Here is a 25,935-nt window from a genome sequence, read left to right on the forward strand (position 1 = left end):
AAATTAAGCTGCTGAGTAATTGGATCAATGCATCACCTCAAATGCATCCGGATATGTTTAGTAAATATGTGGTTTATTTACAATCTGGGGCCAATTTACAATTTCTCAGCTAAAACCATTTACCACACATAATGTCCCCTCAGACCAACCACCCAGCTTCTCTGATAATGGTTCAAATCAGGTGACTGTCCATAGCCCCTGGGCTCAACATTCCCAACTGAAAGGGACACACACACACAAACACGGAAACAACTCCTTCGCCCACTCTCCCTCACACACTCTACCCTCAACCCACACACTAACACACCCACACACCTGGAAGTACAGGTTACACAGCCAGTTGTCCAGGTCGGCTGACATAAGGCCTTCTATCTTGCGGAACTGGTCGAGGTGGGGGTGCGGGAGCCCCCTGAGGATGGGGGTCTTGAAGCGCCCCTGGACAGTTGTGAGGGTGGCGTGGCAGACAGGGAAGGCGGCCCAGCCCAGTGTGGTGCCGACCTGGCTCCGCTCCACCGTCAGGCCCAGCAGCCTGAACAGCAGGACCATGGAGGGCAGCATGTCACACGACGCAGGCAGGATCTGCACACACACACACACACACACACACACACACACACACACACACACACACACACACACACACACACACACACACACACACACACACACACACACACATAGGGGGGCAAATAGGACAGGAGCCCTCAGGGGAGATTGTTAACTCTCAAACCACAACCTAGATCATTATTCCTCCAAATCCTCCTCTGTGTCCTCTACTAATCTATTTTCCAACGGTCTTAACCGGTCCCACAACCAAGTTGGCATTAAACTAACGTTTGGGAAGAGATGAAATGATAAAGACTGGTTTGAGAGAGTTAGCTGAGCGATTGGAGGTGATCAACACATTTCGATTGTTGAGAGTCTTGGTGGGCCACACACCTACTAATATTTCCCTCCAGAAATGTGCCAATGTTGGCAAAAAAAGTAGTATTTTTAGATACTACCTTTCGCCAAAGGGTATAGCCTACATGGCTCATGTCAGGCAGGTGTGCTATTTCAGCAATGGGCATTCTCCTGCCGCCTAACGGATGAAGTAGCATAGTGGCTAGGATATAGATGGCTGAAGCATGCATTTGTTTAGGCTATCCCAACAGGCTAATCATTAGCTAGATCACAAACTCTTAAGTGTTCAGAATTTTGGCATCGATACCAATACCAACTATAATGATACTCAAAACCATAATGATACAACTGTGAAAGAAATGCCTTAAAGTCAAACATACAGCACTGTTACTCTACAATACAGTGGTCAACTCTCCATCTGGTGAGCTAGGCCACTGGGGGTGCAGGCTTTTGATCCAGCTTAACAAGGTCCTTCCCTCATTCAGTAAATCAGGTATCAAATGGCTATAATTCCAAGCAGGTTAGCTAAGCAGGAGGGCTCTAGACCGACTTTTCCCAGTGCCAAGAAAGACATGGAAAAATTTGCTATTTCATCTAACATGTTCAGGGAATGCATGATGGATATCTTGAGGTAAAACATGTCAAAATAGGATCCAGAATAATCATATATATTTAGAGATTAATTTTCCTGCATGTTTTTTGTGTGAATATTGGCCTAGGCTATAGCCTATGCTACATCATTTACCGGCAGAGGAAGTGGGAACACAAAAGAACACCTTAACTAGATTGCCAACTCTTAATATGATATTGTTGCTAGATAGCCATGCAACTGATCTAACAGTAAATGTAATGTCCTGAGAAAACCTTCCATTGGTAGGCCTGCATAGGCTACTTGATGTATTCACCACAAATGGTGCGGTCAATCATCTCAATTGCATACCTTGATTATAAAGCGGTGTTATTTCCTCTATATTGACAGTTGAGAAGTAATTATTCTACTCGCATAAAGCTGAGACTCTCCTCTTTTTTTTAATAACAGTAACAGTAGTTGTTTTAAAAACTGTGTCAATTACATTTTGAAATGTTGCTCAACTTGTCAATAGTAAATGCTTGCGCTTATCAGAATGCCTCTCCCTTTACTCCGTGTGCAATTGGGGGAGCGGGAGTGAGATCCAGAAGCAAAAATTACCGACTAAAGCAAAATTGCTTTAAGTCAAATTGTTTTGGTAAGAGGCCAATGTCGGTGTCAAAAATGTTTGGTTCATCATCTCATCTTAGATAAATTCATTTAAGACTTAAGACAGTTTTAACGACCTGCGGACACCCTGGAGATATTAACGTTAATTTCCCTGTGAACCCAAGTATGTACATTTTACAGTAACGTGCCTAACATGACCTTAACATACTGAGCCACGTTACAAAATCACGCATGCAGCAGCAGGTAGAGCAGTTTGGGCTGTGCGAGCAGATGACAAACAGGGACTCTTATTTACCCAGAGAGCAGTAGACTTACCTTCTGCTTAAAAAATGAACTGACAACGAGGAGCACGCCACTTCATCAATCACCAGGGGGGAATATTTCATCCCTCTATTAGTTGTAATGGAAAACGGTGAAGACTTGTTTTATCACATAAATCATGTGTATCCCCCGCTAATCTGCTTTTGGTACCTACCTGAGAGAAATTATGGTGGAAGTGTCTGACTCAAGACACAATTTATGGCATAATATTGCATATTATGGATATTGAAAAATATTTCATATTGTTCATTTACCGTAACAGAACTATAAGCCACATAAACAGGGAGGTGGGAGGTAAGGAAAGAGAAAGAGAAGGGAGCGGAAGGCACAGTTGCCTAAGAGAGCCTGCCAGGCCTGGATGAGATGCACGACAGGCTTTCTCAGGTGGTGCAGCAAACAGAAACATATGGTCCAGTGTTCCAGTGTGCCTTGGCCTGGTGGAACCGCCTATTAAACCATTAAACTATCACATTTCATTAAAAACAGACTGATATTTGCTGCCCCAATCTTGAAAGGAGAGAAAAAAAGGAATGGAGGAAAAAGAGAAGAAAAGAAACGACTGTCCAAACTAACACACAAGATGACTCAATTTTACAACTTTATCTATCGTTCGTTCCTCCGTCTCTGGGAAATTAACTTAAAACACTTTCTTTAGGGAAAAAAAGGAGAAGAAAAAAGTTGAGGAATTAGAACAATGACTGGAAAAAAGAAAGATGAAGGGCTGAGGGGGAAAAAAGACAAGATTGGGTGAAAATCCAAAGATTTAGTTTATCATGCCATGCTTCCCATCCTCTTCCTCCCCTTCAATATTAAGATGTTGGATCTTATGCTTCTACCCACTTGAAGTAAACACTGTGTTAAGACCGTGGGCCTGACACCCTTCATGTGTGCAGCCTCCTCGCAAGAATCTTTAAGACAGATCAAATTGAAGTGCAGTGTTCCTGGTAAAACGAACCCCAAACACACACACAAAGAACAGGGGAACCAAAAACAAAAATAAGCTCCTGGCTTCCTCCTACTGTTGCTAATTCCTCATTTCCTCTCAGAAGGCACCACAAACACACTCCCAAAATCGCACGATAACGTGGGCAAAGAGAAAAACACTCGAGCCAATCCAGATAGTCTCAGACAAATCTGATCAGCAGTGGTTCCACAGCTAACAACAACATCTATAAATAAGAGCCAGGGTTGGGGAGAGACTAGAGGGTTGAGAGTGACACGAGGTGTTTGCAGTGCCGTACTTAAACCCTTATACCTCTGAATCAGATCCTACTGCATTTCCCAGCGAAGTCCGCATTCAGTTTCGGTGGCTTACGCCGTCCTTTATGTCAGATGGAGCCTGAGACAATATAATCAGGAGACTGAGGCTTGATGAATACGCCCACCTACTGTAGCAGTGCATTGACAGTGGCCACATGCGATAAGGCCCTTTAGAGTTGCCATTGGAACACCGACTATCTAGACAGTCCTTCTGCATCTTAACACTTTGGAAAAACGGATCAGGAGGGAAACAAATTGTGGATTAGCTTTTATAGTTTTCACATGTTGGTATCAGCATTGCATCAGGCATCTTATAGCAATGAATAAACATGACTTTCTGGTCATCATCCACCATCTGACATTTTTATTGTTGTTAGCATTTGTTGTTGTAGTGCCAACAAGTGCTTTGAACAGTACAGAGATGATTTAGGATTAGGTTACATTTCGAAGGGCTCCCTTTTAAAAATGTAAAATGTTCACAGGGCTCTCTTGTGAAAGAGACCTTGGTCTCAATGGGACTCCCTGTTAAAATAAAGGTTAAATAAAAAATACTTATAAGACCTAAAACTGTGGCACATGCTACTGCTATGCTAACCATCCTCTGAAAACGCAGCTGAACTAATAACGTTCAATAGAATTTGGAGTGAAATGTTTTAGTCAAACTGAGTAACAAGTATCAAGACTTTATCCAGGGTGTTACAGTGGAAATAGTTTCACTTGCCAAGTTCCACGTCTAAAAATACCACTGTGGAGGCCTACTTTAGTCACCATTGCAGCTCGGGCATACTGCATGATGGCTGCTCATATAGACTTCTGGAAAATACACTACATTTTTCAGTGCATTTGTACTTCATTTTCATTCCAATAAAACACTATGCCCTTATATAAATGAATAATAGATCTCTCTTTTGATTTACATGCATGGATTAAATGTCATGTTTGAAAAGTTGCTGTTTTATTCATATTGGATTTCCCCCAAGTCAAACCTAGAGGCTCTCACTGGCATATTTTAATACAATGTCTCTCCATCCTCATATACACAGTTACTGTTTAATATACATTTTCATAACCCCTTTCAATCTACAGCCTACACTGCAGCCATAGAGTAAACCATTGGAAAGAAGAGAAGTTGGAATTATTGCGGTGGAAAACAAATTAAACCTACAGCGTGCTGTAACCGTTATTTCAATACCGCATGTGTGCATTGTCATTTTTTTATCTGACAGATAACTCCTGTTTGTTTTTAAAGATAGTATTTAGCTAATTCAGTATTGGGTTTCATGTCAAAGACTTTTCCCCCTCTTGGAAGTGAACGCGTTTTAATCCAGAGCCCCTCAGTGTCAGAATTGCTTTCAGATGAAGAATATGTTTTTTTCCTCCATCATTGCACATATCTCAAGGACTATTTCTTGAGCGGCTTCCCCGAGCATCGTTTCAATAAAAGAGGGTCTTATTGAATGAACTCCCATCGCCACAAATCACATCCTGTCCTTCCCCTCCTGAATAAAAACACATTACTCTCAATAGAGGAAGGCCAGGATGGGGGGCTAAACTAAATGTGTTTGTCACCCGATTGGAGCGGAGGAGCAGTCCCCATCCCTGTGATGCTTACGTACGGTGAACAGGCTCTGGTTGACGTGCAGCTCTGTGTCGTAGAAGTGGCCCCCGTGCTCCACAGGCTCTGTGGTCCCAGCCCACTGCTCCTCCTTCAGACGGGACCAGGTGAGGGCGGGGCCTCCCAGACGGCTGTGGAGGGCCACACTGAGGCTGTAGAGGCCCCTGGGCAGCTTGTCCCTGACTGCCCGTAGGCAGCGCACACGCACCTCCATGGGCTGGGGACTCTGCGACCACTCCACCTGCATTACATAGAGAAGGTTGTGTTACGGTTACTGTCACTGCAGCAAGAAACCAGAGGTTAAGGAACGCACCCCTCACAGACACAGCACTGGTGTCTCCCTCTCTCTCTCCCCCCTCCCTCACGCTCTCTCTCTGTATCTCTCTGCCTGCACTCTCTTCCCCTCCCTCACTCTCTCTGTCTCTCTATCCTTTTCTCCCTCTGCTCAGACAGTGTGTCACTGCCTGCCTCTCCACCAGACAGCAGACAGTGTGCATCCTTCTCACTCACAAAGGAAATTCATTACCCTAAACATATCATGTGTACATTCTGTACTGTAACACAAGCATTGCTGCTTAACAACTCGGAGTAATTTCTGTTTAACTTGGAAAGGAAATCCTGGTACAGTATTTCCCCCAAACTGTATACAGTTGAGAGAATTATTCAGAAAATAAAAACAACATTTGCACATTTCAGTTATTGTCTGTTAAAAGGGGAAGCATATCAGGTTGGAAATCCATCGAGGGGTGGGATTCAGTTGAAAACGTTAAAGGACAAACACTGGATTCATTCAGGAAGCAATTCATCTGTGAGGGGAGAGGGTTAGTGTCTGAGTCTGTGACAAAACTGTAGCCAATCACAATGAGGTTCCGGGATGAGCTTTGTTTGTTTGTTTTGTTGGAATGGTCTCATTTCAAGGATATGATGAGGCATAGGGAAAGATCGTTGGACTGTTAAGGAATTCATTCTAGATGATCACTGAACAATAAAAAAACACTCATTCAGTTTCCCTTCCTGAATGGCATCCTCAAAATACAATTTTGTATGAATTAGCCATCATCATTAATTACAAAAGTAGATGTGTGCATACCCTGATGTGCTTATGTTATTGTATTTATGTACAACTTTTTCACAAATTTTAGCAAATTGGCATGCATTCAGCATACAGAGAACAATATAAAGTGGGTGGTTTGAGCCCTGAATGCTTATTGGCTGAGAGCCATGGTATATGAGAACGTATACCACAGGTATGACAAAAATATGTATGTTTACTGTTCTAATTACGTTGTTAACCAGTTAATAATAGCAATAAGACACCTCAGGAGTTTGTGGTATATGGCCAATATACCACAGCTAAAGGCTGTATCCAGGCACTCCGCGTTGCGTCGTGAGTAAGAACAGCCCTTAGCCATGGTAAATTGGCCATATCCAACCCCCCCCCCCCCCCCCCCCCCCGGCCCTCAGAACAGCCTCAATTCGTCGGGGAATGGACTCTACAAGGTGTCGAAAGCGTTCCACAGGGTTGCTGGCCCATGCTGACTCCAATGCTTCCCACAGTTGTGTCAAATTGGCTGGATGTTCTTTTGGTAGACCATTGTTAATACACACAGGAAACTGTTATGAGTCAAAAACCCAGCAGCGTTGTAATTCTTGACGCAAACCGATGCACCAGAAAGCTACTACCATACACCGTTCAAAGGCACTTAAATATTTTGTCTTGCCCGTTCACCCTCAATGGCACACATACACAACTCAATTGTCAAGGCTTAAAAATCTTTTTGGAACCTGTCTCCTCCCCTTCATCTACACTGATTGAAGTAGATTTAACAAATTATATCAATGAGGGATCATAGCTTTCACCTGGTGAGTCTATGTTTTGTATACTCAGTGTATAGTGTCGGTGAAAGGGAAATTTGGCATATTTGGCAACCTGGTAGCTAAAGAGTGATAGATGACCAGGAGCCTATTTCAAGAGAGCTAAGGGTGAGATCCTGGTACCTAGTATTCACCTACCATAAAACACACATGTGCACAAACATGGGGCATTAATATTACATTTCCCTTCATGGATTATTAAAGTACATACATTATCTATCTCGTACAGTAGTGTTGAGGGCCTAAAAAGGTTCCATGGAACAGTGCATCCTGGTATGCAGTTATACATCAATATTCAAACATTAAGCATGCAACAAACAATATACAGTCCCTTCTGAAAGTATTCACACCCCTTGACTTTTTCCGCATTTTGTTGTGTTACAGTCTGAATTTAAAGTGAGATTTTGAATCACTGGTCTACACACAATGCCCCATAGTGCCCCATAATTTTTATAAAATGTCTTGAGTCAATAATTATTCAACCACTTTGTTATGGCAAGCCTAAATAAGTTCAGGAGTAAAGGTTAGCTTAAAACGTCACATAAGTTACATGGACTCACTCTGTGTGCAATAACAGTGTTTAACATTATATTTTAATGACTACCTCATCTTTGTATCCCACATACAATTATCTGTAAGGTCTCCCAGTCGAGCAGTGAATTTCAAACACAGATTCAACCACAAAGACATTTACATTTTAGTCATTTAGCAGACGCTCTTATCCAGAGCAACTTACAGTAGTGAATGCATACATTTCATACATTTTTCCCCCGTACTGGTCCCCCGTGGGAATCGAACCCACAACCCTGGCGTTGCAAACACCATGCTCTACCAACTGAGCCACACGGGACCAGGGAGGCTTTCCACTGCCTCGCAAAGAAGGGCACCTATCGGTAGATGGGTAATAATAAAATAAACAGACATTGAATATCCCTTTGAGCATGGTGAAGTTATTAATTCCACTTTTGATGGTGGATCAATACACCCAGTCACTACAAAGATAAAGGCGTCCTTCCTAACTCAGTTGCTGGAGAGGAAGGAAACCGCTCAGGGATTTCACCATGAGGCCAATGGTGACGTTGAAACAGTAACAGAGCTTAATGACTGCTACAGCAGAAAACTGAGGATGGAGCAACAACATAGTACACTGAACAAAAATTATTTCATGAGTTAAAATAAAAGATACCAGAAATATTTCATACACCCAAAAGCTTTTCTCTCAAATTTTGTACACAAAATCCCTGTTAGTGAGCATTTATCCTTTGCCAAGATAATCAATTTACCTGACAGGTGTGGCATATCAAGAAGTTGATTAAACAGCATGATCATTACACAGGTGAACCTTGTGCTGGGGACAAAAAAGGTCACTCTAAAATGTGCAGTTTTGTCACACAACACAATGTCACTGATGTCTCAAGTTGAGGGAGTGTACAATTGGCATGCTGACTGCAGGAATGTTCAACAGAGCTGTTGCCAGGGAACTGAATGTTCATTTCTCGAGCATAAGCCACCTCCAACATCGTTTTAGAGAATTTGGCAGTACACCCAACCGGCCTCACAAACGCAGAACACGTGTAACCACGCCAGCCCAGGACCACCACATATGGCTTATTAACCTACGAGATCATCTGAGGAAGGGGTGCTGAGGAGTATTTCTGTAAAAAAAAAAAGCCCTTTTGTTGGAAAAAACTCATTCTGATTGGCTGGGCCTGGCTCCCCAGAGGGTGGACCTGGCTCCCAAGTGGGTGAGCCTAAATCCATAGATTAGGGCCTAATGAATGTATTTCAATTGACTGATTTCTTTCTATCAACTGTAACTCAGTAAAATCTTTGAAATTGTTACATGTTGTATTTATATTTTTGTTCAGTATTACATGCAACTTAAAACTTACATATCACAAAATTCTGATTTGAAATCTTTTGGACATCAGAGCAACCTTGAGGGAATCTTATTTGAGTCAGAAAAGGATGTTCATATGATAGGAAAGATATACAAAACCGTGCAGAGAGCATATGCAACTGACAATCTTTTAGAAAAAAAACAACAACTATTAGAACCAAGACTTAAAAATAACTGATGTTGGCAGAAGATGAGGGAAAATTGGAGCATAACTAACAAAATTACAGTTAACGAAAATGTATGATAAAATCAGTATAAACTAATGTATAGAATTTATTATACATGAGACAAAATTCCCAAATTCTTCAACACAACGGCCGAGTCATGTCTAGCAGTGCATTTCAAAAGTATTCAGACCCCTTGACTTTTTCCACATTTTGTTACATTACAGCCTTATTCTAAAATGGATTAAATTATTTTTTTCCCTCTCATCAATCTACAAACAATACCCCATAATGACAAAGCAAAAACAGGTTTAGAAATGTTTGCAAATGTATAAAATAAAAAAATCTGAAATATAACATTTACATAAGTATTCAGACCCTTTACTCAGTACTTTGTTGAAGCACCTTTGGCAGCGATTACAGCCTTGAGTCTTCTTGGGTATGACGCTACAAGCTTGGCACACCGGTATTTGGGGTGTATCTCCCATTCTTCTCTGCAGATCCTCTCAAGCTCTGTCAGGTTGGATGGGAAGTGTCGCTGAACAGCTATTTTCAGGTCTCTCCAGAGATGTTTGATTGGGTTCAAGTCCGGGCTCTGGCTGGGCCACTCAAGAACATTCAGAGACTTGTCCCGAAGTCACTCCTGTGTTGTCTTGGCTGTGTGCTTAGAGTCGTTGTCCTGTTGGAAGGTGAACCTTGGTCCCAGTCTGAGGTCCTGAGTGCTCTGGAGCAGGTTTTCACCAAGGATCTCTCTGTACTTTGCTCCATTCATCTTTCCCTCAATCCTGACTAGTCTCCCAGTCCCTGCCGCTGAAAAACATCAGTCTCACAATATTAACTTTGCTCTCCTCAACACTCGATCAATGAACAACAAAGCCACCTTGCTTCATGAATTAATATCTGACAAGCTAGACATCCTCCTCCTAACTGGCAACAACCTGGTGATTTATTTTCTCTTAACTCCCGCTGGTTATGGCTACCTGTGTCACCACCGCTCCACCGGCCGTGGTGGCGGCCTCATTGTACTGTAACAACTCCAAAATCTAAATAACTGTACTGTCTCCCTACTGTCTCTTCATTTGAATACATTGCCTACAAATCATTTTGCTCCATAACCTCTATCCTTGTGTACCGTCCTCCTAACACGGAACCCAAACCGGCTGCGCACGTGTGCCATTGTGCACCATCGTGCATAACTGTATTTTGTCCCCCCACACCAAACGCGATCACGACACGCAGGTTAAAATATCAAAACAAACTCTGAACCAATTACATTAATTTGGGGACAGGTCGAAAAGCATTAAACATTTACACAATTTAGCTTGCTAGCACTTGCACTTGCTAGCTAATTTGTCCGATATAGCTAGCTTGCTGTTGCTAGCTAATTTGTCCTGGGATATAAACATTGAGTTGTTATTTTGCCTGAAATGCACAAGGTCCTCTACTCCGACAAATTAATCCACACATAAAACGATCAACCGAATCGTTTCTAGTCATCTCTCCGCCTTCCAGGCTTTTTCTTCTTTGAACTTATATGGTGATTGGCATCTAAAATGTTATAATATTACCACGACGACCGACAATACAGTTCGTCTTTCAATCACCCACGTAGGTATAACCAATGAGGAGATGGCACGTGGGTATCTGCTTCTATAAACCAATGAGGAGATGGGAGAGGCAGGACTTGCACCGCGATCTGCATCACAAATAGAACTGACTTCTATTTTAGCCCTTGGCAATGCAGACGCTCGTTGAGACGCGTGAGCACAGTAGGTGCAATAATTGAATAATATAGATTTCTACATTTATTTTGCAACGCTCGGTGCACACGGCGCGAGCAGTGTAGTCAGAGTGTAAAGCTAACGAATCATTCCTCTCTGAACTATCTGAATTACTCACGTGCACACAAACTCAAAACTTGCCTCTGATTTCATGGCCGTTAGGTACTGTTTCAATATTACCTAACATGTCAATTTTCCCACTCACATCAAGGGACACATACTTGACCTTGTTTGCTCTGTTGGCTTATATTTCCCCCTCCATATTCCCACTGTCTGAACACAAGATTCTTAATTTCTCTCTTACCTCATACTCACCACACAACACTGACAAATGCCTCATCTCCTTCCACAACATCAAAGTTCTGATGCCATCTGCTCCGCCCTGGCCATTGACCACACCTCCAACTCACCTGATGAACTAGCTGCCAAATTCAATGCTCTGTCTCCCTCAACTCTCTGGCCCACTCCAAACTAAACCTGTCTCTTGCTCCTTCCCCTCCTCCCCACCCTGGTTTACCCCTGAGCTCCGCGCCCTGAAGCATGCTGGCCGCCACCTGGAGTGGCTGAGCAGGAAGTCTGGGCTCACTGTCCACGCTGAGGCCTACAAACTCCACCTACAGTGATGCTCTCAGTGCTGCCAGGTCCACTTATTTCTCCAATATCATCAACAGCTCCAATAAGAACTCCCAGACTCTGTTATCCACTGTCAGCAAACCACTTCAGCCCCATGACCACACCTTCTCTACTCCCTCCACTGAACTCTAAAACTCCTTCCTTTAGTTTTTCAAGGACAAGATCACCAAAAAAACTCATTACTCACTGATCAATCTCTCTTAACCGCCCCTCCCCCGTCAACCTCCAAACCGTCACCCCTGAAACCTCGGCTCTCCAAATTAGCCCCCATTTACTCTCCATATATCTCAAAACTCACCATGCCATCCAAGACTACAACTTCCTCTCCTCCCTGTTCTCATTAAAGCCTGCCTGCTTGCTCTCTGTCCATATATCACACACATCATCAACCTCTCCCTCGCCCACGGAACTTTCCCCTCCAACTACAAAACAGCTGCAGTCACCCCATCTTTATTTTTTTACTTTGTTTATTGAATTTTCAACACCAGCATTTACAAAATAATTGCACTTGTAAGTTATTCGGTAGTAATATAAAACAACACATCAAAGACAACAATACAGCAAAAAAAAGAGAGAGACAAACATTAAAAAAAGAAGAAGTAATACATATTTTGATACAGTTGTTACAGGTCAACTAGCACAGATCATACAGTCCTTAACATCCGAGATGTCACGTATACACATACCAGGCCTCTTACATCACCAATATATAAATATACATCACTCTGGCACTGCAGGGAAATGTAGTCATTTAACATAAGAAAAGAAGGGAGCCCACATTGCATATAATTTGTCTATAGTCCCATTGAGTGTGTGTTTAATTTTTTCCAACTTTATGCAATTCAAAACGGATTTAATCCAAAGACTATGAGAAGGGGGTGCAGAGGATTTCCATGTAGGTAAAACTAATTGTCTCATTAACAAAGTGACAAAGGCAATTACGTCCTTATTCATTTTGGCCAATTGTATTGTGGGTAAGGAAACCCCAAATAATGCAATAAAAGGGTCTGGCTCGATCTCTGTGCCGCTTAATTCTGAGAGTGTGTTAAAGATGTCTTTCCAGAAACCAACAAGAGATGGGCAACACCAAAACATGTGTACATGATTAGCAAGAGACTGGTTACATCGTACACAATTAGGGTTCACATCCTTGTAAATTTAGGATAATCTTGCGTTGGTCCAGTGAATGAGTTTGCATTGAATGAGACCGTGTCGAGCGCAAATAGAAGAGGTATGTACCCTTCTGAGTGCCCCTTCCCATAGTTCATCAGATATTTCCTCACCCAGTTACTCCTCCATTTACATTTACGTCATTTAGTAGACGCTCTTGTAGTGAGCAAATTTGACTAAAGATTATTGACAAGGTGTCTTTCAGAGTAGGAGAGGGATAAGAAATGTGTCAAAATGTGTTTCACCAGGAAGGGTGCGGAATCAGGGATCTATGCTGTGGACGTAACTCCGGACTTGTAAGATCCTAAAGAAATTATGTCTGGGGAGACCAAATGTATCTGATAATTGTTCAAAGGTACTAAATGTATTGTTAATATAGAGAACTCTGAATCTTTTAATACCGAGACTAGACCATGTTGAGAAAGCACCATCAACCATAGATGGGGGAAAAGCTGGGTTTGAGGCTACTGGAGCAAAAGAAGAGGTTGTCTGAAACCCAAAGTGGCGGCTAAATTGATTCCAGATCTTCAATGTTGTTTTGACACATATTTTTGGTGAAGGAAGAGTAAGGGCCTGTAATGGAGGAGTGAGCGAGGGAAGAAAATGATGCCGGTATAGATGAGGCGGTCTCCATCTATAGCCAAATTGGGGGTGGGAATATCTCTCTGCAACCAGTACTGAATGATCCTAAGGTTAGCGGCCCAATAACAGAATCTGAAATCCGGTAGAGTTAGACCGCCATCTGGTTTGGGCCTCTGCAAAAGCTGTTTTCGTATCCTAGGGGGCTTTTTGTCCCATATAAAAGGTAGAATTAGGCTGTCAATCTTTTTGAAAAATGTATTGGGAAGAAAAATCGGTAGGCACTGATAGGGATATAAGAATTTAGGGAGAGTATTCATTTTACTATAATTAATTATTGTGACTAAGGTTAGGTGTAGCAAAGACCAGCTTTCCAAATCGTCCTTAGTACGGGTTAAAAGAGGAGCAAAGTTGGCTTGAAAAAGGTTTTCAAATCTGATGTACCCTGAAATAAATAAAGCTACTGTGAGCAATTTTAAATGGCAAGTTATGTAAAGGGAATTTTTTTGCGGCCATATTAAGCGGCATCAATTCGCTTTTACTGAGATTCAGTTTATACCCTGATACGTAGAGGTCGACCGATTAATTAGGGCCGATTTCAAGTTTTCATAATAATCGGTAATCTGCATTTTGGGACGCCGATTATGGCCGATTACATTGCACTCCACGAGGAGACTGCGTGGCAGGCTGAGCACCTGTTTCGCGAGTGCAGCAAGGAGCCAAGGTAAGTTGCTAGCTAGCATTAAACTTATCTAATAAAAACCAATCAATCTTAACATAATCACTAGTTAACTACACATGGTTGATGATATTACTAGTTTATCTAGCTTGTCCTGCGTTGCAAATAATCAATGGGGTGCCTATTAATTTATCATCAAATCACAGCCTACCTCGCCAAACGGGTGATGATTTAACAAGCACATTCGCGAAAAAAGGACTGTCGTTGCACCAATGTACCTAACCATAAACATCAATGATTTCTTAAAATCAATACACAAGTATATTTTTTTAAACCTGCATATTTAGTTAAAAGAAATTAATGTTAGCAGGCAATATTAACTAGGGAAATTGTGTCACTTCTCTTGCGTTCTGTGCAAGCAGAGTTAGGGTATATGCAGCAGTTTGGGCCGCCTGGCTCGTTGCGAACTGTGTGAAGACCATTTCTTCCTAACAAAGACCATAATTAATTTGACAGAATTGTACATAATTATGACATAACATTGAAGGTTGTGCAATGTAACAGCAATATTTACACTTATGGGTGCCACCCATTCGATAAAATATGGAACGATTACGTATTTCACTTAAAGAATAAAACAAAATTGACTGTGTTCATTACTGAGCAGTTGAGTATTTAGCCGCTAAGGAGGTCGCAGATTTTCAACAGTTTGAAAGACTACTTCTATGATAAGAGGGGCGTGGTCAGATACAACAATTGGATTATATGAACATGAAGATATGGAATTGAGAAGTCTGTCATCTACAAGGAAGTAGTCTATGCGCGTAAAAGTGTGGTGAACTGATGAGAAAAAAAGAGTGTTTAATCCATCTGGAAAAGCATATTCTCCAAGGGTCTGAAACTGCAAATTCAGACATAAAGGTTCGGACAACTCTAGCTGAGGTTGACATGGTAGTAGGTTTACTGGAGGATCGATCCAAATGTGGGTCTAATCAACAGCTAAAATCCCCACCTAAGATCAACCTATAGGAAGACATATTGGGCAGTGTAGAGAAAACTGATTTGAAAAAAAATCACCATTGTCCCAATTAGGAGCATAAATATTAACAAGAAGTACATTCGTATTGAGCAGCCTAACACTGACAATTATGTATCTACCATGGGGATCTGCGATCACATTAGAACATGTAAAAGGTACCGATCTGTGAAGTAAAATAGCCACCCCTCTTGCCTTACTCTGAAATGAGGAACGGAACACCTGACACACCCATCTGCACCTAAGACTTGAGTGTTGTGATACCTTCAGATGAGTTTCTTGGAGAAAGATTATGTGAGCTTTCAATTGATGAAGGTGGTGTAGCTCCTTTCTACGTTTAACTTGGTTACTTATGCCGCTGCAGTTCCAAGTAAGAAAATTAAAGCCATTCCCTCCAGCTGGATGGGCTACACTAGGCTGAGTCATGTCTTAATTGAGAGTGGACTTGTAAAGGACAAGGTACAATGTAAACTAAAGATCTTAGTTGAACCTAATAGCGCAAATTTAAAAAACAAGGACAAGGTACGAAGCACTAAAAAAACATAGAAAAACTATATACAAATAAAGAGGGAAAACCCCTTCCCTCACAACCTCCCTTGCCGAAGCATCTCCCCAACTGAGATGCAAGCAAAACCCTAAATACAAAAAAAGTTTAGAGAAAAGCATGATAACTCTTACTCTGTGCTACCTGAGATTTATGACCATTTATGAGAGGTTTAAGAGCAATACAAATGGTAAAACTACGACTGAACCATGAAAACAGCCAGATATTGGCATTAGAGGCGGCTTAGATCAAAATAAAATATTAATGATACAAACAAAAAACAATAATGTGAGTGGAATAGTACACACGCACACACACACGCACACGCACACACATTATAGTGGGGAGTCAACTGTATACTCACCAATGAAAATGGAAATTAAAAAATAAAAATAAAAAAGAGAATGACATTCAAGTGTCGATGAACCCAGCAAAGTTGGCTTCGCTAGCCAACCAGTCTACCAGCCGGCCTGCTAACTAGCCTGCTAACAAGACCAGCTAACCATTTGTTCCACACATTGCAGTACAACAGCCGCTTTCACGTTCTTGTTGATGAAATTGGCCGCTAAAGCAGGGTCCTTGAATCTGTGAGTCACCCCCATCTTAACAAAGCCAGGACTGGACACTATCATCCTCAATAACTTCCAACCTCCCCTTATTGCCAAGACTCTGGATCGTACTGTTGTCTCCCAATTACAAACCCACCTGCTAGTCTGGTTTCCACCCCTCCTGAAACTGCCCTTCTCAAAGTTATCAAAGACCTTCTCACCTCTGCTGATGCTGGTGCCCTCAACATCCTGATTGTCCTTGACCTGAGTACCGCTTTTGACACAGTGAGCCATCAGATCCTCCTCACCAGGCTTGAGGTTCTGGGTGTTGAGGGCACTGCACTCTCCTGGCAACAATCATACCTCACAAACCGGATCCACTACATTTCCCTTAATGGCCACACCTCAGACTCAGCTGCAGTTATACACGGTGTCCCCCAGGGCTCTGTGCTGTGTCCCTTACTTTTCATTATCTACATCCTCCCCCTAGGTCAGATCCTCTGCCACTTCAACCTTCCACTGCTATGCTGATGACACCTAGATCTACCTCAGCACCAAATCCCTCCTCAACCCACCTCTGACCCACAATGAATCCTGCCTCTCTGAAATAAAAACATTGATGCAACAAAACTTCCTCAAGCACAATAGTGATAAAATGGAACTCATCCTCATAGGCACCTAATCCACCCTCACCAAAGCTGGCAACCTCACCATTAACGAGACCACTGTTTCTCTCTCTCCCTCCATGCATGCATGCAACCTTGGCGTCATTCTGGACTCCACCCTCTCCTTTCGCCACCACATAAGACAGAATGTCAAATCCTCATTCTTCCACATCCGCAACATTGCCAAAGTCAAGTCCTCCCTCTCCCGTCCTGCTGCTGAAACTCTCATACATGCATTCAACTCCTCCCGTCTTGACTAGTACAACTCATTACTCTTCGGCATCAACTCAAGCTCCCTCCATAAACTCCAAATGGTTCAAAACTCACCCACACTAAGTACTGGCAGCACATCACGCCTGTCCTCTGTGAGCTCCACTGGCTCCCTGTCTCCTAACGCATTTATTACAAGATCCTCTTTCTGACCTACAAAGCCCTTCAGCACCTTGCCCCCCCCCTTACCTCTCAGACCTTCTCCTCTACCAACCCACACTCGCATTCCGTTGCACCACAGCACCTTGTCATCCCCAACAGGGCCTTCTCCAGGGTTGCTCCTAGGCTCTGGAACTCTCTCCGGCCATCCATGACTCGGAGATCATCACTATCTTTCAGGCACTCCTAAAGCCCCACCTATCTGACAAGTCCTACCCTTAAGCCCACCCCACCCCACACACACACAAATAAATACAGTACAAAGAAACTCCTTTCTTCACCATACTGGGTAGCACCTAACCCAAACCCTTACACTACCCTTTTTCTCCACACATACAATGCATATGCTCTTGACTGAGGTCCATATCAGGATCTTGATATGCTAATTAAGGACAACTTCTGATGATTATTTGAGTTTTGAGGACATGCTCAATAATTTGACAAATATTAAATCCATATCATTCTTTCAGACACTAGCTATAATTGTTGTATTCCCTCTGGATAAAGGTGTGCGCAAACTGCAAGCTAAAAGCAAGCACTGTAACTGGTAACCTAGCAACAACAATCACATCTTTTCTGCTGTGGAGTTCCAACTGTCATTTCTGAATTTGTCCTCCACAAATGAGTGCATAAACGGTGTGTGGTCGAACTGACAACTGGAGAAAGAAAGAAGTAACTCAAAAGAAGTTAATGCTACAGCGAGTAGCTAATTTGAGATGTTATATTTATCTTAGTAACTAGAATGACAAAACGTTAGCTAATTTGTCCAGCACACAGTAGGGTAAGCTAGCTAATAACTCTACCTACCTGTACATATTACCTCAATACCAGTGGTAAGACATTGACTCTGTACCAGCACCCACTATTGTTATTTACATTTTAGTCATTTAGCAGATGCTCTTATCCAGAGCGACTTACAGTAGTGAATGCATACATTTCATTTCATGCATTTTTTTAATTTATTTTTGGACTGGAATCGAACCCACAACCCTGGCGTTGCACACACCATGCTGGTATTGCAAACACCATGCTCTACCAACTGAGGCACAGGGAAGACTGCTGCTCTTTAATTTTTTTATTCTTATCGCTTACTTTTTTGCGGTATTTTCTTAAAACTGCATTGTTGGATAAGGGCTTCACTGTAAGGTCTACTACACCTGTTGTATTCGGCGCATGTGACAAATATAATTTGATTTGATGTGTGGGGTAAATGCTAACTGGTAGCCTAGATAGCTAGCAAATAACGAAAATGTCTAACCTTCTGGGAAAAACATTTTTACCCCTTATCAAGCCTCAAGGTGTCAGCTAATGTTTAGGTGCATTTTGTATTACTGTTAAAAATAAGCTAGCTAACTAACTTGACTAGCTAGCTTGTTCCAGTTAGTTTCGCTACGTTTTGGTATTGTTTTGTGAAATGACAATATTTTCTTGCAATATCGACACGATTCATGATTTATGCACTGACAATTTGAAGTGGATCACAGACCAACACTACCATCATGTTGGGTCTTGACAGCGAGGAACCACAGCAGATGACACAGTCTGCAACCCACAGTCTGCATCTTTACAGAAAATGTGTTGTGATTGGAGCTCTGGATTTGCAATGGTGCATTTTTTAAAACAGAAATAACAGAATAGTGCTTTGGAAATAGCAACTTTGATTAAATAAGACAATATATTTGTTTTTAAATAAGGATACATAAATTAACAGGTTCATTTGTTCATGCCTAAGTATATGAACAAAAATATAAACACAACATATAAAGTGTTGGTTCCATGTTTCATGAGCTGTAATAAAATATCCCACAAAAGGCTTATTTCTCTCAACTTTTGTGAAGAAATTTGTTTACATCTTTATTAGTGAGCATTTCTCCATTGCCATGATAATCCAGTCACCTGACAAGTGTGGCATATCAAGAAGCTGATTAAACAGCATGATCATTACACAGGTGCACTTTGTGCTGGGGACAATAAAAGGCCACTCTAAAATGTGCCATTTTGTAACACAACATAATGCCACCGATGTCTCAAGTTTTGAGGGAGAGTGCAATTGGCATGCTGACTGCAGGTACGGTGCATTTGGAAAGTATTCAGACCCCTTCCCCTTTTCCACATTAAGTTACATTACAGCCTTATTCTAAAATTGATTAAATAAAACAATTTCGTCATCACTCTACACACAATACCCCATAATGACAAAGTGAAAACAGGTTTTAAGAAATGTTTGCCAATTCATTAAAGCAAAAAAAAAAGAAAGACCCTTTTTAAAGATACTGCAGGTCTTCAATTAGTCAGTCTGCTACCCAGGAGCTAGACAGTGGCGGTTGACCAGGAGTATAGGGAACAGATTCTGGTGTCATTCACCTACCACAAAACAAACACACTTAAACAGTCAACAAATTTTAAACGATCCATTATAGTCCCCAAAATCCACTGGAGATTCTACTTTACTCATTTGCATCTTCCGCTCTCGACTTTTGCCACGCAAAATAAATGGTCTGGTGACACTGTTTGGATTCATTTATGTTTGTTCAGTAAATAAACCCTTGCTGTCAGAAAGTATTCACTCCCTTTGACTTTTTTCACATTTTGTTGTGTTACACCCTGAATTAAAAATGTAGTTGTCTACCTCCTGAGTGGTGCAGTGGTCTAAGGCACTGAAATGCAGTGCTAGCTGTGCCACTAGGGATTCTGGGTTCGAGTCCAGGCTCTGTCGCAGCCTGCTGCGACCGGGAGACCCATGGGGAAGCGCACATTTGGCCCAGTGTCGTTCGGATGTCCTTGTCCCATTGTGCACTAGTGACTCCTGTGGTGGGCTGGGCACAGTGCATGCTGACATGGTTGCCAGGTGTACGGTGTTTCCTCTGACACATTGGTGCGGCTGACTTCCGGGTTAAGTGGGCATTGTGTAAATAAGCAGTGTGGCTTGGTTGGGTTGTATTTCGGAGGACACACGGCTCTTGACCATCGCCTCTCCCGAGTCCGTACAGGAGTTACAGTGATGAGACAAGACTAACTACCAATTGGATACATTTCTGTACTACCAAATAATAATGTATTTGTCACAGGCCTAATGTCTACATGGATTTGTTTTTCAACAGTTTTACAAATGAATAAAAAATGACATGTCTTGAGTCAAAAATGATTCAACCCCTTTGTTATGACAAGCCTAATTAAGTTAATGAATAAAAATGTACTTAACAAGTCACATAATAAGTTGCATGTACTCACTTTGTATGAAACTAATAGTGTTTAACATACCTCATCTCTGTACCGCACACATACAATTATCTGTGAGGTCCTTCATTCGAGCAGTGAATTTCAAACCCAGATTCAACCACAAAGACCGGGGAGGTTTTCCAATGCCACGCAAAGAAGAGCATTGGTAGATGGGTATTGGTAGATGGGTAAAAAAGCAGACAATGAATATCCCTTTGAGCATGGTGAAATGTAGAGGTCGACCGATTAATCGGAATGGCCAATTAATTAGGGCCGATTTCAAGTTTTCATATCAATCGGTAATCGGTATTTTTGGCCACCGATTTGCCTATTTTTTAAATGTATTTTTTGTATAAATATTTTTTAACTAGGCAAGTCAGTTAAGAACACATTCTTATTTTCAATGACGGCCTAGGAACGGTGGGTTAACTGCCTTGTTCAGGGGCAGAACAACAGATTTTTACCTTGTCAGCTTGGGGATTCAATCTTGCAACCTTACGGTTAACTAGTCCAACGCTCGAACCACCTGCTTTACATCGCACTCCACGAGGAGCCTGCCTGTTACGCGAATGCAGTAAGAAGCCAATGTAAGTTGCTAGCTAGCATTAAACTTACCTTATAAAAAACAATCAATCAATCATAATCACTAGTTAACTACACATGGTTGATGATATTACTAGTTTATCTAGCCTGTCCTGCGTTGCATATAATCGATGCGGTGCGCTTTCGCGAAAAAGGACGGTCGTTGCTCCAACTTGTACTTAACCATAAACATCAATGTCTTTCTTAAAATCAATACACAAGTATATATTTTTAAACCTGCATATTTAGTTAATATTGCCTGCTAACATGAATTTCTTCTAACTAGGGAAAATGTGTCACCTCTGCAACAGAGTCAGGGTATATGCAGCAGTTTGGGCCACCTGGCTCGTTGTGAACTGTGAAGACTATTTCTTCCTAATAAAGACAGCCAACTTTGCCAAACGGGGGATGATTTAACAAAAGCACATTTGCGAAAAAAGCACAACCGTTGAACGACGGTACCTAACCATAAACATCAATGCCTTTCTTAAAATCAATACACAGAAGTATATATTTTTTAAACCTGCATATTTAGCTATAAGAAATCCAGGTTAGCAGGCAATATTGACCAGGTGAAATTGTGTCACTTCTCTTCCGTTCATTGCACACAGAGTCAGGGTATATGCAACAGTTTGGGCCGCCTGGCTCGTTGCGAACTCATTTGCCAGCATTTTACGTAATTATGACATAACATTGAAGGTTGTGCAATGTAACAGGAATATTTAGACTTATGGATGCCACCCGTTAGATAAAATACGGAACGGTTCCATATTTCACTGAAAGAATAAACGTGATAGTTTCCGGATTCGACCATATTAAGGCTCGTGTTTCTGTGTGTTATTATGTTATAATTAAGTCTATGATTTGATAGAGCAGTCTGACTGAGCGATGGTAGGCACCAGCAGGCTTGTAAGCATTCATTCAAAACAGCACTTTCGTGCGTTTTGCCAGCAGCCCTTCGCAATGCATTGCGCTGTTTATGACTTCAAGCCTGTCAACTCCCAAGATTAGGCTGCTGTAACCGATATGAAATGGCTAGCTAGTTAGCGGGTGCGCTAATAGCGTTTCAAACGTCACTCGCTCTGAGACTTGGAGTAGTTGTTTCCCTTGCTCTACATGGGTAACGCTGCTTCGAGGGTGGCTGTTGTCGATGTTTTCCTGGTTTGAGCCCAGGAAGGAGCGAGGAGAGGGACGGAAGCTATACTGTTACACTGGCAATACTAAAGTGCCTATAAGAACATCCAATAGTTAAAGGTATATGAAATACAAATCGTATAGAGAGAAATAGTCCTATAATTCCTATAATAACTACAACCTAAAACTTCTTACCTGGGAATATTGAATACTCATGTTAAAAGGAACCACCAGCTTTCATATGTTCTCATGTTCTGAGCAAGGAACTTAAACGTTAGCTTTCTTACATGGCATATAATGCCCTTTTACTTTCTTCTCCAACACTTTGTTTTTGCATTATTTAAACCAAATTGAACATGTTTCATTATTTATTTGAGGCTAAATTGATTTTATTGATGTATTATATTAAGTTAAAATAAGTGTTCATTCAGTATTGTTGTAATTGTCATTATTACAAAAAAATTAAAATAATCGGCCGATTAATCAGTATCGGCCTTTTCCGGCCCTCCAATAATCGGTATCGGCGTTGAAAAATCATAATCGGCCGACCTCTAGTGAAATGATTAATTATCAATACACCCAGTCAATACAAAGATACAGGCGTCCTTCCTAGCTCAATTACCGGAGAGGAAGAAAACCTTTAGGGATTTCACCATGTTGCCAATGGTGACTTAAAACAGTTACAGAGTTTAATGGCCGTGATAGGAGAAAACTGAGGATGGATCAACAACATTGCAGTTACTCCAAAATACTAACCTGATTGACAGAGTGAAAATTAGGAAGCCTGTACAGAATAAAAAAATGTCCAAAACATGCATCCTGTTGCACTAAAGTAATGCTGCAAAAAATTTGCAAAGCAATTCATTTTTTTGTCTTTAATACAAAGTGTGATTCTTGGGGCAGCACCAATACAACACGTTGCTGAGTACCACTCTCCATATTTTCAAGCAAAGTGGTGGCTGCATCATGTTATGGGTATGCATGTAATTGTTAAGGATTGGGGAGTTCTTTCCAGATAAAAAGCAAATGGAATGTTGCTAAGCACAGGCAAAATCCTAAAGGAAAACCTGCTTCAGTCTGTTACCACCTTTCAGCAGGACAATAAACTAAAACACAAGGCCAAATGTACACTGAAGTTGCTTACCAATAAGACAATGAATGTTCCTGAGTGGCCGAGTTACAGTTTTGATTTAAATCTACCTGAAAATCTATGGCAAGATCTGAAAATGCTTGTTTAGCAATGATCAACAACCAACTTGACAGAACTTGAAGAATTTAGAAAAGAATAATGGACAAATATTGCACAATCCAGGTGTGCAAAGCTCTTAGACTTACCCAGAAAGACTCGGCTGTAATTGCTGACAAAGGTGCTTCTGCAAAGTATGGACTCAGGGGTGTGAATACTTATGTAAATTTGATATTTCTGTATTTCATTTTCAATATATTTGCAAACAATTCAAAAAACCTGTTTTCACTTTGCCATTATGGGGTATTTATTGTGTGTAGATGGGTGTGAAAAAAAGAGAAGAATTTAATACATTTTCAATTCAGGCTTTAACAACACAATGTGGAATAAGTCAAGGGGTATGAATACTTTCTGAAGGCACTGTATATATCTAGTACAGAAGCGACAAGGGCCTAAAAAGGTTCCATGGAATAGTGCATCCTGGTACCTAGTTATAGATTAATATTCAAAAACATTAAGCATACAACAAACAATACACAGTGCATTCGGAAGGTATTCAGAACCCTTCCATTCCACATTTTGTTACGTTACAGCCTTATTCTAAAATGTATCAAATGCATATTTTACACACAATCTACACACACAATATCTAATAATCCCAAAGCAAAAACCGGTCCTTAATCTTTTTTTGCAAATGTATTAAGAATAAAAAACTGAAATACCTTATTTACATAACTATTCAGACCCTTTAATATGAGACTCGAAATAGAGTTTAGGTGCACCCTGTTTCCATTGATCATCCTTGAGATGTTTCTACAACTTGATTGGAGTCCACCTGTGGTAAATTCAATTGATTGGACATGATTTGGAAAGGCACACACCTGTCTATATAAAGTCCCACAGTTGACAGTGGGACTTTGAGCAAAAACCAAGCCATGAGGTCGAAGGAATAGTCAGTAGATCTCCGAGACAGGATTACGGCGAGGCACAGATCTGGGGATAGGTACCAAAACATTTTGGCAGCATTGAAGGTCCAAAATAACACAGTCACCTCCATCATTCTTAAATGGAAGAAGTTTAGAACCACAAAGACTCTTCCTAGAGCTGGTCACCTGGACAAACTGAGCAATTGGGGGAGAAGGGCCTTGGTCAGGGAGGTGACCAAGAACCCGATGATCACTCTGACACAGCTCCAGTGTTCCTCTGTCGAGATGGGAAAACCTTCCAGAAGGACAACCATCTCTGAAGCACTCCACCAATCAGGCCTTTATGGTAGCATGGCCAGACGGAAGCCACTCCTCAGTAAAATGCACATGACAGCCTGGTTGGAGTTTGCTAAAAGACACCTAAGGACTCTCAGATCATGAGAAACAAGATTCTCTGGCCTGATGAAACCAAGATTGAACTCTTTGGCCTGAATGCCAAGCGTCACGTGTGGCACCATCCCTACGGTGAAGCATGGTGTTGGCAGCATCATGCTGTGGAGATGTTTTTCAGCGACAGATACTGGGAGACTAGTCCGGATTGAGGCAAAGATGAACGGAGCAAAGTACAAAGAGATCCTTGATGAAAACCTGCTCCAGAGCGCTCAGGAACTCAGACTGGGGCAAAGGTTCAACTTCCAGTAGGACAACGACCCTAAGCACACAGCCAAGACAACGCAGGAATGGCTTGGGGACAAGTGTCTGAACGTCCTTGAGTGCCCCAGCCAGAGCCCGGACTTGAACCCAATCAAATATCTCTGGAGAGACCTGAAAATAACTGTGCAGAGACGTTCCCCATTCAACCTGACAGAGCTTGAGAAGAATGGGAGAAACTCCCCAAATACCGGTGTACCAAGCTTGTAGCATCATATCCTAGAAGACTCAAGGCTGTAACCACTGCCATAGGTGCTTCAACAAAGTACGGAGTAAAGGGTCTGAATACTTATGGAAATGTACAGGGATGACAGTTCAACACACAGTCACCTAATCTTAAACCATCTACTATATTCAAAAAAATCCTCTGGAGATTCTACTTCACTCAATTTGCATGTTCCGCTCTCTGACTGTTGCCACTCTACATAAACGGTGTATACTGGTGGCACTATTGGGATTCACCTACCCAGCAATGTGTGCCTGGCAGTGTTGCTTTTTGACTGTTAAAGGCCCATATTAACCACACACACACACACACACACACACACACACACACACACACACACACACACACACACACACACACACACACACACACACACACACACACGTAAACAGATACACACCCAGTGCCACGTGCGTGCCTGTGCCTGGCAGTGCCCAGCGCAAAGCCACCCTCAGAGGGTGTGTGACGAGCCCTGCCGTTATGCCCCGCAATCTCCTCGCTGAGCATCTTTGCATACGCCACAACACAAAACAATTTAGGCAGAAGTGAAATTAGTATAATTGGTGGTAAAGCGGTTTAGCCCACACATCGCACATCCAGGAGGTTAGGGCTCTAAGCCCCCACACTGCTGAGGGAGAAAGAAAGGGGGTA

At 41.8% G+C, this 25,935-nt stretch overlaps 1 protein-coding gene across 1 annotated transcript in view; it reads right to left on the reverse strand.

Moving 5' to 3' along the window:
- Positions 1-25,935, reverse strand: part of ofcc1 (orofacial cleft 1 candidate 1) — a 101,813-nt gene that overhangs the window by 72,944 nt on the left and 2,934 nt on the right. Inside the window, exons 3-4 of the mRNA XM_045710803.2 lie at positions 5,299-5,538; positions 316-579 (exon numbers count right to left, since the gene is read on the reverse strand). Of these exons, the coding sequence (XP_045566759.2) occupies positions 316-579; positions 5,299-5,538 (504 nt within the window). The remainder of the gene's footprint in view (positions 1-315; positions 580-5,298; positions 5,539-25,935) is intronic.

Source organism: Salmo salar, chromosome 29 (genome assembly GCF_965601325.2).
Source record: "Salmo salar chromosome 29, fSalSal1, whole genome shotgun sequence".
Taxonomy (NCBI): domain Eukaryota; kingdom Metazoa; phylum Chordata; class Actinopteri; order Salmoniformes; family Salmonidae; genus Salmo; species Salmo salar.